The sequence below is a fragment of the Dermacentor variabilis genome, chromosome 5 (genome assembly GCF_050947875.1).
Source record: "Dermacentor variabilis isolate Ectoservices chromosome 5, ASM5094787v1, whole genome shotgun sequence".
NCBI lineage: Eukaryota > Metazoa > Arthropoda > Arachnida > Ixodida > Ixodidae > Dermacentor > Dermacentor variabilis.
In genome coordinates, this window is record NC_134572.1 from 55514659 (window position 1) to 55528616 (window position 13958).

Below are 13958 nucleotides of genomic sequence, written 5' to 3' on the forward strand. Positions count from 1 at the left end.
TGTGGAACAACAGTGCCGCTGGAAGGAGGAGGGACGTTTCGGCTCTCGCGGGTCATTCGCGCATCGGACGCCGTCAACGAGAGACCAGCGGGATCGGACTTGCCGGCGCGTGAGTATATCCTAGCTATACGGGGGGGTGATGCGCTGAGAGGCATCGGCGCTCTCTTCTCGGCAGGTATTCTGAGGGAACGTTTCTTTTCACGATGGCAGATCGGTTTCACTCAAAGGACATAGCGTAGTTTTCAGCAAGGGGATAGAAACTTTGTTGCGTGTTTCTGCTAACGGGACACGGAACGAAACCACGACGGGGTTTATATTGTTTTCGGTAGGATCGAAGAGAACTAGTCCGGCTATAAATGACCTAGATTTATGTGAGCGATTTCTCCGCCGGCGTTCCGGTCGAAACCAGTAAACATTGTCGCATCTCCGCTCGCGTCGGATGGTGGGAGTTAGCGAACCTTTTCAAATTTGCGAATAGGTCTAATGCGTTTGCTAAGTTGTAGTTACACCCGAGCCTTATGAGCAGTGACTTAGAAACTTCATGCCTGGTTTTTGATACTGGATATCCGTGCGCACAATATTATTAGTTAGAAAGAGTGTGCTCGCTAATTTTTTATGTTGGCGAACAATAGAAAAAAGTGGTACCTGTATCAGGAAATATTTAATGTTAGCCTTTACGCTACGTCATGCTTGGTACGGCTTCGGCCAAACGAAAACATCATACTCGTGTCAATATAGAACGATTCATAGGCAGATTTTTCACTCATATGGTACTTGCGTTCTCCCTGTTCGAAAGTTTTGATCTAGCTTTAGAAGTCAATAATTAGCCATTTTTTTCTCAATCACAGTGAAAAAGCAGCTGGGAGAGCCAGGAATAGCCCGCAAAGAATAAGAAGCCGAGCTAAAATCGAATTGTCACTATGACAAATCCTTAGTGCTTCTATGGGCACCTATATATTCGAAGTATTGAAAACTGGGCACATTTAAAAACAAAAATGGCCGGCTATAGTTTATCTGCATTTTCATTGAGAAATGGTTAACGTAATACATCTCTGTTCGACATAGTTTCCCACTCATACAACACGCGCATATCAACACAGTACACTGTTGCCGCCAGAGAATAGAGCTGAGGATACTTATATAGGTGATAAGCGCATCGCTGTTTTTTTTTTGTCTATTATCATCACAAATCTTCACATCGCCGAGAGTTGCCATAAAAGTATGCACAAACGAAAACCGCTTCTCTCTAAGAGGTTTCGTTACAACAGATGCGGACCACACTGAGATCGAACAGCATCAGCTTTCTCCACCGTCGCATGTAGTCTGTGAAAGCGCGCATTCCCATCGTGCTGCAGAAGGACCAGAGGCGAGAAAACCTCAACAATTCCACCTTATCGCAGGCGCCGGGTTAGCCTCGAGCAGGTAACATACGACATGCTGCTGACGCCCGACCTTCTGGGCGCGTAATATGAGACTAACTGTTTACGGCATTGGAAAAACATGAGCATGAGTACGGATAAAAAGCGCGAGAACCATTTGAAAACCATGAGCAAAAACCAGAACTTCACCCTGCGTCCGTACTGCTGAAAGCTTCTTTCGTCTTTCTGACGAATTCCACTTCCACCATGTTCACTCCTTCCCTCAGTCTTTGACTGGGCATAATGTATCCAGCACTCGCTGCCGATGTCTTAGCTTTGGAGAAAACAATCTCACCACGCTTAGCGGTGCCATAACAACCTCTCGCAGACGTGCGCCCACCACTCTTGTGCGTACAACGAGAGTTCTTTGGTAGCCGATTAACGGGCACATTGTGCAGTACCTAACATCGTGGACGGTGCGGTGCACCAATTATTGCGCAATGCTTTATTCCGCTGCCGCTTCATGCCGTGACGAAAAATCCCCATCCACCCTTACTGGAGCAGAATACTACAGAAGGAACCATTTCAGTGTCCTTCAAAAGCAAACTGAGCCATTAATAAGCTGGTAACTAATCATACACTTCATCAAGGGCGGAAAGCCACTTCTTGTGCACGAGCCGTTAACCTACTTATATACTGAGTCCAGCTTTATTCGAGAATCACCTTGCCCGAAGCGAAGCGTGTCAATCTGGTGTGCTCTTCAGAATACATTGGGTCATTCCCACGATTGCGTAATTTACATACGGGCACCTCCCCACTTCTACAGTCATACGGTATGCACCTGACGAATTTACTTTCTTCGTACCTAAAGCCAAACCTCCTCAACAAACTCTACCTAGCTGCACGTTTCCAACTGAGCGGCCATATTCAGAGCGCTTTGACGCATAACGGGTCCCATTAAGACCACCAACAAGGTCGTCAACTCACAGGCCCAATAATATTTGAAATATTTAGCGGTCTTTTGCAGTAATCTGATATTTTGCAGAAATATTGCAGTTGTTTCAGGACTGCTCCTTGTAGGATAGGGTAGGATAGGATTCATTGACATGTTCATTGAAGGCACAGATGCTGCTTTGATGTACACTCCTATAGCCTGCTGCACCGTGCTCAGGAAAGGAAAAGAGAAAGATGGTTAAAGCGGCGACGGTGAGGACAGAGCCCTAACGAATACATGACGTAGGTCATATAGGCCAGCGTGCTCGTATACAAATCATGGGTCGACGTCAAAGTTGTACGAGCAGAGAGCTTACATTCAGACAAGATATATGCCTTCTCTGAGAACGGTCACATAACTTTATGGCGAGAAACATTCTTGGTTTTCTCAAACGCATCGCCTCGTCTGCCGTGCTATCGCAGCAGTAACTGGCTTGAACTAATTCAAAAGTTCATTGAGCAAATACACACATCCTTCTTCAAAGAGAAATCGACTTTATACTTACACACATATAATGATATTGCGGTGTTACAATGAGCGACAACATTCTCTGAATTAAAACTGCGGCTGAGAGAATTTGATAGACGACCAAAGTAATATGCCTTAAGCTTCTTACATCGCCAAGCTGAACCAGGCACGCAGAAGCTGCCCGAATTGGTGACCAACTGTAAGCGAACTCTGCGGAAGCCGAAAACCCCCGGCTTGCGAACAAAGCTGCAGCTAAACACCCCGGAATACCTGACGATGAGTTCCGCAGTTGTACAACGGGATACTTCCGTAATGACGTCACCGAGTAGTTAGCTATGGGAGCGCAAGCCGTATGCGGGTCGTTCTAATCCGTTCTAAATCTGGCGAGGAAGAGTAATTTCGAAAGGGTTCTCGGAAAATACCAGGCCAGGTCGCGCACGTTCTGCGCTCGAGCGTGCCTCGACAAGACGGCAGGGAGACTGCCGCCGATGGCAGATAACGCGTGCAAACGCGAACCTCGATGCGATGCTTTTCCTCGAAGGAACGTGATCCTCTCAGCGGGAGGCGACAAATTTTATCTCGTCTGGGTCATTCGCTTGAGCAGGCTCGCATGCCCGCGTTGAGGCCGAAACAATTGCCGGGTTCTGTACATCTCTGAGAACGTATACCTCAAGCGGGATCGAATTTCGCCAACTATAAATTTCCTTACAGAGAAGCAACGTAATGGCTTTATAAATATGGAAAAAGAAAGAAACAAAGGGCACGTCAGTGAGCGTTTCGTGGGATCATATTAACAACTCTGTCAGTGTGTTTCCATCATACTTTTACCGGCCGATTATGAATGCGCTGTCTTCATTGCTTCAGCTTCTTTGTTCAGCGTGTTACTGCCTTTAGCCGTATTGCGATAAACTGGTGTTCGCTTCACGTCTCAACATAAGTGACAGAAACAATGCGATACCATTATTTCTTCGTGAGCGTCCGGGCTTCATTGTTGCCTCATTGTTCTTGGAATCATCCATTTGGTGCTCGGCACAGAAATTTTATACTATAAAGCTCGTGGCCTGTAACATAAGGAACGGCTACATTCGCGGCAGCACTCGTACTACTCCACACGAATATCTATGCTGTTAGGACGAGGGATGAATACCGGTGGTATGCAAGTTTAACGCTGTCATGGAAACGCGGAGTCATCCGCCTTTTACAGACATCAAATTTGCGCACATTTAGGCTAATTACACCCAGTCTGCATTCGAAAAAGACGATGGTGCAACTTGATGGGAGGACATCAAAACAAACGATCATTTCTTCCTGTCCTGTCGGCGTTTCTCTCTATTTTTTTTTTCATTTATTACAGCTTTTCTCCCTCCCAATGTTTTCCTTTTCTTCCCAAACAGCACGATATGTATTTTTTTATTGCCTCAAGTTATAAGTTAGTTTCTCATGGGGTTGCTAGACGGCACTCTTAGAGGTAAGCTAATCGAAACAAATCAAACACAGAAAGGCACGGTGTTTCCCGAAGAAAGCATTAGGTTAACGGTACAAGAGAGATTGCGGCCTATTTAAAGCACTCGTTAGCTAAACCGAAAGGCAGATAAGACTTCAGAAAGAAAGAAGACGCGCATGTATATAAAAAGTGGGTGTAGGACTGAAGCTTGTCATCTGTCCAACTCTGCTTTTCCCCTGTAAAGCTTTCACTATGTACCTCTCAAGCTGGATGAGGAAATGGCAATGTACATTTCGCATTATATATATATATATATATATATATATATATGTATATATATATATATATATATATATATATATATATATATATATATATATATATATATATATATATATATATATATATACGATAGAAGTCTTGCAAATGAAATATTAGCAGGAACAAAGGGCAAGAAGGGAGATTGAAGGGAAACCAAGAAAATTTCCTTATTACGCGTACGTCGAATAAGGAACATTACGCTCTCTGCCTTCGCTCAGTCGCTGAGCTTTCAGAAAGTACTCAGTGACCTAAAGACGTCGAAGGTTGAGCGAGAAACCCACGTCGCACCCTGTGTGCATCAGAAAGTCAACTCAAAGTAGTCAAGAATAGATTCGATGTACATTTCGTTGAAATTTAGTGCCTTTGTGTTTGCCCAACACCTCGCTTGCTTAAGCGTTACAGCGATTGTTTTACGTTTGACGCGTATTTTGATTTAAAGAGAAGTGAAGAGGCACTCATCTGCAAAGTTGAGGCATACGCTAGCTGGGTCCCTAACACACACGCAGCGAGCGTACGTACGATGATTCACGCAACTACATTCGCGGTAGCGAACCACTGATTGGTCATCGAGGGAACGAAACGTGCCCAGATAGACAGCGCTTCTTGGCTAAAGGACCACTGAGCTGCCTACTCTGTAACGGCAAAGCGAACGGTCATGCCCTCTCAGGCGGAGACCGCGATTTGCGCCCCGTTCGTGACCTCACCGAGTCTCGCTTTTCTCGCAGAGCGGGCGCGTGCACACAGGGTGCGGCAAGATGAAGATGGCGGCGCTACTCCTCGTCGTGCTGCTGGTGGCCGCAGTGGCGCGGGCGTTCCCCGACGGGGCACCGGTGGGCGCCTGCGACTCCTTCATGCCCCGGCACGGAACCACAGCGGCACTGCCAAATCCCACCACCCCGTACGCCGTGGTGCAGTCGAAGGCGCACTACAACCCCGGCGACATCGTCACTGGTACGAAGCGCCGCGCCCCACTCGCCTCGGTCCTCCGTTAAGCCACCTGAGTGCACGAAAACTTGTGTACTCGCGCACAGCCTCGCAAATTTACGCGAAACTAGCTCATCGCGGTCTTTTTTTTTCTCTTTCTTCGCGTCGTAGCTTGAGCTTTTCAATATCTTTTAAGACGTACAGCTTTTGTGAAAAGCTTCGAAGCCGCTTTGCGAGTGAATCCGCGGCGCTGTGTCCTATGGCAGGGCTCTTATGACGTATCTGGAGCTCGAAAGCTCGAAGGAATTAACAGCAACACTTTCCCCCTCAAGACATGAAGCAACCAAAGGGAGCCAGAGGCCTGGAACGTGGCGCGGTCCGACGACAGATACGGTCTCACGTGCAGTGGCCTCAAACGTTTAACATGGGCTGTACTTTTGCACTTACCCGCTGGAGGTGCGCTATTTTACGTTATTTTCCTGAATGTGCACGCGACTGTGCTGGAGCTCTTTGGCCACACTTGGCCCTTGCGCCAATAAACAACACACACTCGATGTGTGTGCAACTGTGAAAAAAGAAAAAGAAACAAAAAACTTTTACGCGATCTTTCAAGATATGCTGGAAGCCCCTCTGTTTTGTATAAAGAAACAAGCTGCTAGCACCTTATAAATACCTCCCAATATTATCTCCGGAAAGGCCGTATTTTCGATCAATCATTTTCGAATCTAATGTCGCTTATGCATGATCTAAAGTATAGCGCAACATTCCACTTCGGTGACGCGCATCGTGTCAACACAGTGGGGGAACTATATGTGGCGTAAAAATAACCCTGACGATATTTGTGCCGTGTAACTTTCGTCACATACACTTTCGCTAACTGAAAATGACATCCCGGAGAGTGGTCAATCGGGTGTGCCGCCGCTATCTGCATAACTAAAATCAAATCAAATCGTATTTTATTCTCCAGCAAGTATCTGGATGGTCACCTGGGCTAAAAGCTGTACGAACAGCTTGACGAAGGCCCACTGCAAACAGCTGACGAAGGACGACTGCAAACAAGAATTCCATATAACTGGCTGTGAAGTCTGGAAACTTGGCGAAACGAGACAAGACGCTCTACAGTCCCGTCCACTTCGAAGCACTGATGCACCAAAACAGTATTTATATTGTGAGCGCAACACATGCCTGACTGTCAACTTTTTAAATTATGGGGTTTTACGTGCCAAAACCACTTTCTGGTTATGAGGCACGCCGTAGTGGAGGACTCCGGAAATTTTGACCACCTGGGGATCTTTAACGTGCACCTAAATCTAAGTACACGGGTGTTTTCGCATTTCACCCCCATCGAAACGCGGCTGCCGTGGCCGGGATTCGATCCCGCGACCTCGTGCTCAGCAGCCGAACACCATAGCTACTGAGCAACCACGGCGGGTGCTTCATCATCTATTGTACATCTTCTTCATCTGTATATATCACCACCAGCAGCACAGCTTGATCCTCGTGGTAGTAGCACGAGCTCGGCTGGAATAGACCGGTTCCTTAGAAGTGGTGGAGGTGCTGGGTAAGGAACCGCTTTATTCCAGCCGAGCTCGTGCTACTACCACAAGGATCAAACTGTGTTGCTGGTGATGATATATATAGATGAAAAAGATGTGCAATCGATGATAACATATGGAGATGATGAAGCTGAAAGTCAGGCATGCGTTGCACTCACAATATTCATGTCTGATCCTACCCTCACAACTACAGCTAGACGTCGCATGCGGTCCTTTATTCTCTGGCTCTGTCTTCGGCAGGCGTCTCCCGCCCCTCAAAACCTTTTGCAACAGGAAGCGCATAATTGCATCACTAAAGTCGTTTCCTTGAGTGGGAGGGCAAAGCCCGACTGCATGCGCACCAGTGCACCAGAGCGTAAATAGGGCGCCGCGTGGTTGCGTACGACTCTGTGACCGTATCGCCTTGTTACACGCGTTGCTGCGCCGGACCTAATCCAGCGCGCTTTCAAAGGAGAAAAGAAAGAGAAAAAAGCGAAGAAGAAGCAAGGAAACAGATATCTCCGTCAACAACAGTTGTTGCAGGGTTGTTTTAACAAAGCAGTTAACAAATTCCGCTAAACTACGACCGGGTAAAATGTGGGCCTTCGCAACACGAAGCGCCTCCCCCCAAACACAGACGACCTTACATGGTATTCAATGGGAACGTATGTGCGCTGAAAAGTAAATATTATGCAACAACTGGCTTTCTTTTTTATTCGGGGAATTTTCCGCAAGACGTATGTAGTAAAAAAAAAATACATCGAATAAACGCATGCAGCTCTGCGTGATGCAGGTTAGGGCAATAACCGCAGCTCTGTTCTGCACAACTCCAGAGCAACGCAAGTATGCAGTTCGGAAAGCTTTTACAGATATAAAAGGTAAGCTTTGTTTCTGTTAGGAGAGAGACAAAATGAACGTAATGTGTGAACAGCGAAACTCCTAATACTCTATTGACGTCAAGCTACGCCGGAGCTTCGCTTCTTCGCCGAGGCTACACCTATTTGCTTCCACATGATTAATCAGGCTCCAAAGACTGCTTCGCGAACACTGGTCGAATCTCGGGGGTCACTCCCCGGCAGTGCTCGCGACCAACATTTTCGAAAAGCATTTACGTGACACCTCACACCTGAGACCTGGTCATAGACATCTTAGACTAACTTTGATTTTGGATTTCAATTTTTTTTTCCTACGCAGTGACAGTGACGACGAGTGGCCCGTCCTTCAAGGGCTTCATCGTGCAGGGCTTCAACCCGCAGACGCGCGAGGTGATCGGCGAATTCTTGGGCGGCCCGGGAACGCACGTGATTCCGCAGTGCTCTGCAATCACGCACGAAAACAACCGGAACAAGAAGGCAGCCACGCTCAACTGGAAAGCACCGCTAAACTCCGGACCTGTCATGTTTAGGTATGCGCGCAACAATGCATACGAGTCGGTTGTAGCAAACTCCCGTTATCCACGTTTTTTTCGAAGAATATATTACCAGACCGCAAGACAGCTCACTGTAGAGGAGGAGTGACCGCCCTTCTAATCTCCCATTTAATTTAAACGTGGCGAGTGGGTAGCACAACTTTGCTACCCAACCGAACAGAACTTTAAAGCCTTCTTTACTGACCCTTGCAATTGCATTTTTGCGCTCATCAGCACAGGCATATCGCGAGGACTGTAGTAATCCTTAGGTAGCCATGATCAGGACTCCGAAGTTGGCCGCATGCCGGCTGCCTTTAACTGAAGTCGTCTAAGGGTCTAAGAGTCTGAAGTCTTAGGCAAACTAAGACTTTCATTCACGAAAGTCAGTTTGATTCGCTGCACGGTAGCGCGTTGTTAAAACAGACGAAAATAAAGCCATGCGTCTTGTTACTTGATGGCCGGTGAAGTCCCACAGCTGTCACAAGATGGGCAGTATCCGTCTGCAACTGTGGAGCTCGATGCTAACTCGTATGAGCCCTGGTTAGTGAGGCCCAAGAGCACACCTCGCTTAAAGGGCAATGACAAAACTCGGTAGCCCATCGCTTCTCTGCTCCTACGAGTACCGAGCTTTAAGACTAATGTCGCTGTGCGTACACATCGACACTTGTCTCGGCGTCTCCGTTATGGCTCCCTTCAAAACAGGTCATGGCTGCTGCGCACCATGACGTCGCAAATTGTACGTTCACTCCCTAGATACGTCGCTGTACAAAGGTTGCCAGGGTGGGACGACTCCCTAAACAAGAGATTGGCGATGACGCTTTGCAGACCTTCCGCTCTTAAAAAAAAAAAAAAGCCGTTCAAAAGACTCGGGCATCTAAACTATGAAAAATCGCGGCAGCTGTTAATGCAGGCGCTTTACGACTGTGTGCGCTCCAAGTTGATTTTTGCTTGGTTCCGTGGCTTTTTATGCTAATACAAGTCCTTCAGCGCACAAGAGTAAGACATGTCTTTCTACTTGTACAAGGTGCACGTATGCAAACATGGAGGCCACCATGCCGACTTCATCAATATTCGACACTGGATATTCTAATGAAACCTTTTCGGCACACATTAAGTCAAAATATCAGGAGTGAGGCCTTGAATACCTGTTTTAAGTCCGCATTGACACATGTATCAGCAGCCCGCTTGGCTGATCGATATTCACAAAGTACCAGCTCGCATAGAGAAAGTTACAGCGTAAAGACGCACCTCCATTGGCTGCCTAAATATATAATCAAGAATATCAACGGGCGATTATCTAAACTTTTATTGTGCTCCAGGCACAGCAGCTGGTCTATAATGTAGTGACGGCAAAAAAATAATCAAAGTAAAGAAGGAAAAGTCCCTTGAACACGCCCTTGTTTTACGAGAAAAAAAAAAGGACACGATTTCTCAACCGTAGTCCGTGCTGCGCCGTCCACTTCTTCCCCGCTAGACCACAACGCACATATAGGTCATATATAAGACAGGCCACGTTTTTCAGTGTTGCGTTAAAATATGTTTCGCCACTATCGCGTTAGCGTTGGGCAGCCAAGTGTGAATTCGCGGCATCTTGCGTCATGACTACGTTATCGGCTGGTGTAACGTGCGCGACTATCTTCGTTTAGTTTTCCTTTTTCTTTCTCTTTCAGGGCCACTGTTGTCAAATCCTTCACGGAGTTCTACGCCAACCTGCTAAGTCAAAGTGCAGGCTACTGAAAAGAGAATTCCATGGACTTTACACAGGGAACCATCGGCCATAGCGTATTTACAATGTGCGATACTGCGGCATTTCACTTAGCTCTGTGCTAAATCACAAACGTGTATTCTCGTATTTTTTAAAGTACTTTTGTGTTGTTTTTTTCTCGCGAACCACACTGCCTTCTGTAAATAAATCGCCCCCTTTTTTTTGCGTCGACTTCAACTGTCTTCCGCCTCATTTTTATTACGAGACATGACTACACTGGCAATTCAATCTCATCCAGCCAGTGTTTGACGACGGGGTAGAACTTGGCCTTCCAGGCGTCGTCAAGCTTCCGCTCCTCTTGAACCTGCTTGTAGCGCCATTCTGGAATTGTTGTCGACTTCTTGTTGTTGTTGTAGAAAGAACTCAGCTGAAAAGTGTTATTAGAAAAGTTCAAAGGTATAAATATACAAGGTGGTTGAAGACGTCAATGTGCGCAGATGAAAGCACCACGGAAATCACACAAACAGCCGGCTACGAATCAAGATAACACAATATTACGTGAAGTGTTCAGTGTGTGCCATGGCTTCCTATACGCATTCGATGACGCGTTCTGCAGTGAATGCGCAGCTCTTATACAACAGATTAGCGTGCCCGCTCTGTATATAATCTGTATATAATGGGTTATACTGTTCCACAGCGGGCACCAATGTTGTGAAGTGGTCAACAGTGGTCAAACAAGAGGCATCCCCTGAGTCGCTCTTGAGGCTCTATACTAATTTCTTGTTAGAGCACTGCTGATCACTTCAAGCCTGCGTTTTCCTGTGAACCACTATCTTGCTCAGTGTTAGGAAGGTGCTATGACATGTCCAACAGTTCGTTGTCTGCCCATTTCTATGCCCTACCAGTTCTAGCTGCGCTACTCGTAGATGACGGCAGAAAAAAATAGCGATTCAACTTGCCACAGTGCGATGCGATGTGGCACGTGGGTGTTCGAGAATGAACGCGAAACCATCCTTGAAATTTGTTCACTATTATATCTGCAACGTCTGAACACATACTGACAACGCCACGTTATCGAGTCCATAAAACCATTCACACAATGACAGACGACATACAACTTTCGGAATTGCCGGTTTTAGTAGACGATCACGTCTTTGTCACGCGAGTCTGCGTGTTGCAGGCGAACACAATTCAGTTTTTGGTCGAGGAGTGACTTCGTACTGACGCTGGTCTGCTGTAGGAATGTAGCAAATTTCCTAATAAAATTCTCATTACACTGCAATTTGATACTCATTACGCTGCACGATCGCATTAATTGCGCAGTGGACTCTTTGATCTTCGTGCATTTGCGCAATGGCTTCACAAACAGGATATCCACAAACAAGTGCGTAGCGTGAAATTTCCTTTATGCGGTGAAACGCTCACCATCTTAGCGTCTGCCGATTCACTTGCTGACTCTAGAAGCGACTCTTCAATTTGGAAGAGTACCTCGGGGATATGGCTGAACCTAGAAGAAACAGAAGCGAGTCGTTTCATTCAATAAAACGATCTATTTTCAGCATGAGTGAATAATTTGTCACGCTCATACAACGCGAAGCCTTAAACTCACGACGCTTGGCCCTCAATTTGCAACGCTCCAGTCGTCAATCTGGCGGCCCTTCAGCAATCGTGTGCTAGCGCACAAGCCGTACATTCGAGTGATTACTGAGCCTCCACCATCACTTACACATTTTGAATATGAATACATGGCAGGCAACATTGCGTTCCTGCGTTTAGAGCATTAAGGTAGACATGGTTTGATGTAAATATTTCTACTAAATAGATTACATCGCCCTTCCTCGGTGCTATTGAACGAATATATATTTATGGAGTCAGTAAAACAGTTTAGCTCATCTATTAATCGTTGCCTGAATACCACTTACATGTTTCACCCACTATACTTAGCCGCAATGTTCGCTAGCGAATAAAGAAATAAATAATATTGTCTAACATACTTTAGAAGTACACACGAACAAGGAGCACTGTTCAAGCATGCCTATCTTACAACCGATTTCCCTTGACCATGCGTCAAGTGCTCAGACCAAGAAGACAACTGCACTGAACACCAGAACTAAATGACGATTGCTCCATTCTCGCTTACCTCTTGTGAATGGACCCCCACTCGTCATTGATGAACTTGAAGGCGACAGGCTTGCCCTCGTGGTTGTCCGAAAAAGACGTGAAGAGACTGGGGATGTCCTCGTGACGGATCACATCGTCAGGTGCCACCACGGACTTGAGGTAGCTGCAAGCAAGACAAAGTGCGGTGGATTTGTCGAGAAAAGAGCACGGCTGTACACTGATTCACCGACATAAGACATTCTAAGCCTCACACCGTGTCCTCTATATGTCGCAAGGTAACTCTTGCCTCTGTTGACACTGCTGCGAAATATAAGCCTGATGTATCTGGCTATCTATGATTAAGTAATCATCTATGTTAATTAAGTAAATCAGAACTTGGCGCGACACATCTCCTTATATCCTACAATCCTACTCTATTCTGTTTCCTTTCTTTCCTTTTGTTTTGTATGAGCGCGGAAGCAATCAATTTAGCGCTCCATTTATTTGTTTTGTTTTTTATTTCTTCTGTGTCCTAATACGTTCTGTTCACATATTTGTGGGCATTTCGGTGCTTGCGTATTTAGGGTGCACGCCTTCGGAAAACGTCGAAGAGAACAAACGTAAAGCGATAACACGCTTTTGCGAGCAGTCTAGCCACCGTGGATCCTTACTTTCCGAGCTGCTGCGCGCTGCGCGAGCAGCTGAGTGCCTTGATGATGTCCGCTCGTTCAGACGGTTCTTCGGACTCCTGCAGCCGGTACCAGAGGAACTTCCAGTTCTTCTCTCCACCGATTTTCACCGCCTCGCAGAACACGGTATACCGCAGGTGCGACGGCAGACTGCACACATGGCAGAGAGTCGGTAGACAGGATTCGTGCGCTTTACAATGCAATTCGCTAAGTTATGTAACCGACGTTCGTTTATTGCTCGCGCAGAAAATATAATTCGACCGTAGTTCCGCAGTTTTTTCTTTTTTTTACTCTCAGTCGCTACGACGAACGAAATACCTTGTTTTCTTGTGTACGCAAAGTATAAGACGAAAACTAAACCTGTCCTGCATTTCAGGTCACGACGCGAACACTAAAAGTGAGCCACTTCTGCTATTCGTCAATGACGTTTGCTCATGTAACTGATGGCTCGCCCGCTCCCTCGCTCCGTCAATAGCTGGCTCTCTCACGAACTCACCAACACAGTGGCGATTCATTTGTTCATTCCTAATGTAGACACGAAACAGTGAAGTAGTAAAAAAAATTTTTTTTTGAGGCACTGGACGAACACTAAGTGCATAGATTAGTCTGATAGCATGCTGCTTGGACAACAGTTCTGAAAGCTGAAAGTGTGCCACCGCTGCATTTTGCTTACTCGTCGGCCGCAGCTGTGCTCTCCTTCACCTCGTTGAACATCTCCATGGCCTTGTCGATGCATGGTTGGTAACCGTAGTAGCAAGTCAGGTAGGCGAGCTCGGACTCGAGCTCACTGCATTCGCGCATTACACGTTCCAGACAAGTGTCAGGACAGAGCTCGGATTGAGGGGATACACAACGAACGAAATGTTAATAACGCTTGTTTGTTTTTAGCAGTAATGCGTCCAGTGAATTAACGTAAAATCCACAAAGAAGAAACAATTTATAACTCCTTTGCCGTGGCGCTCTTGAAAATTATGTCTGACTGACCAACCGATTGTCCGAATTACCGACTCAT

The 13958-nt window shown here is 46.4% G+C and overlaps 2 protein-coding genes across 2 annotated transcripts in view; one reads left to right on the forward strand and one right to left on the reverse strand.

Moving 5' to 3' along the window:
* The first annotated feature begins 41 nt into the window (after positions 1-41).
* Positions 42-10388, forward strand: LOC142582622 (putative ferric-chelate reductase 1 homolog). Its single transcript, XM_075692528.1, has 4 exons — positions 42-109; positions 5311-5536; positions 8239-8449; positions 10123-10388. The coding sequence occupies exons 2-4, from the start codon at positions 5341-5343 to the stop codon at positions 10187-10189; spliced, it is 474 nt and encodes a 157-aa protein (XP_075548643.1). The 5' UTR covers positions 42-109; positions 5311-5340; the 3' UTR covers positions 10190-10388.
* The window catches only part of LOC142582621 (aminopeptidase N-like), a 34620-nt gene continuing 31037 nt past the window's right edge, over positions 10376-13958 (reverse strand). Inside the window, exons 16-20 of the mRNA XM_075692527.1 lie at positions 13620-13733; positions 12929-13096; positions 12298-12441; positions 11583-11664; positions 10376-10584 (exon numbers count right to left, since the gene is read on the reverse strand). Coding sequence (XP_075548642.1) covers positions 10429-10584; positions 11583-11664; positions 12298-12441; positions 12929-13096; positions 13620-13733 — 664 coding nt within the window. The 3' untranslated portion in view covers positions 10376-10428. The remainder of the gene's footprint in view (positions 10585-11582; positions 11665-12297; positions 12442-12928; positions 13097-13619; positions 13734-13958) is intronic.

What these genes read in the sequence shown, in the direction of transcription:
- LOC142582622 (XM_075692528.1), top strand. Translation starts at nt 5,341, where the DNA reads ATGAAGATGGCGGCGCTACTCCTCGTCGTGCTGCTGGTGGCCGCAGTG. An exon ending in CCCCGGCGACATCGTCACTG is followed by an intron (nt 5,537 to 8,238) that starts GTACGAAGCGCC and finishes TTTCCTACGCAG; the next exon opens with TGACAGTGACGACGAGTGGC. An exon ending in TCCGGACCTGTCATGTTTAG is followed by an intron (nt 8,450 to 10,122) that starts GTATGCGCGCAA and finishes TTTCTCTTTCAG; the next exon opens with GGCCACTGTTGTCAAATCCT.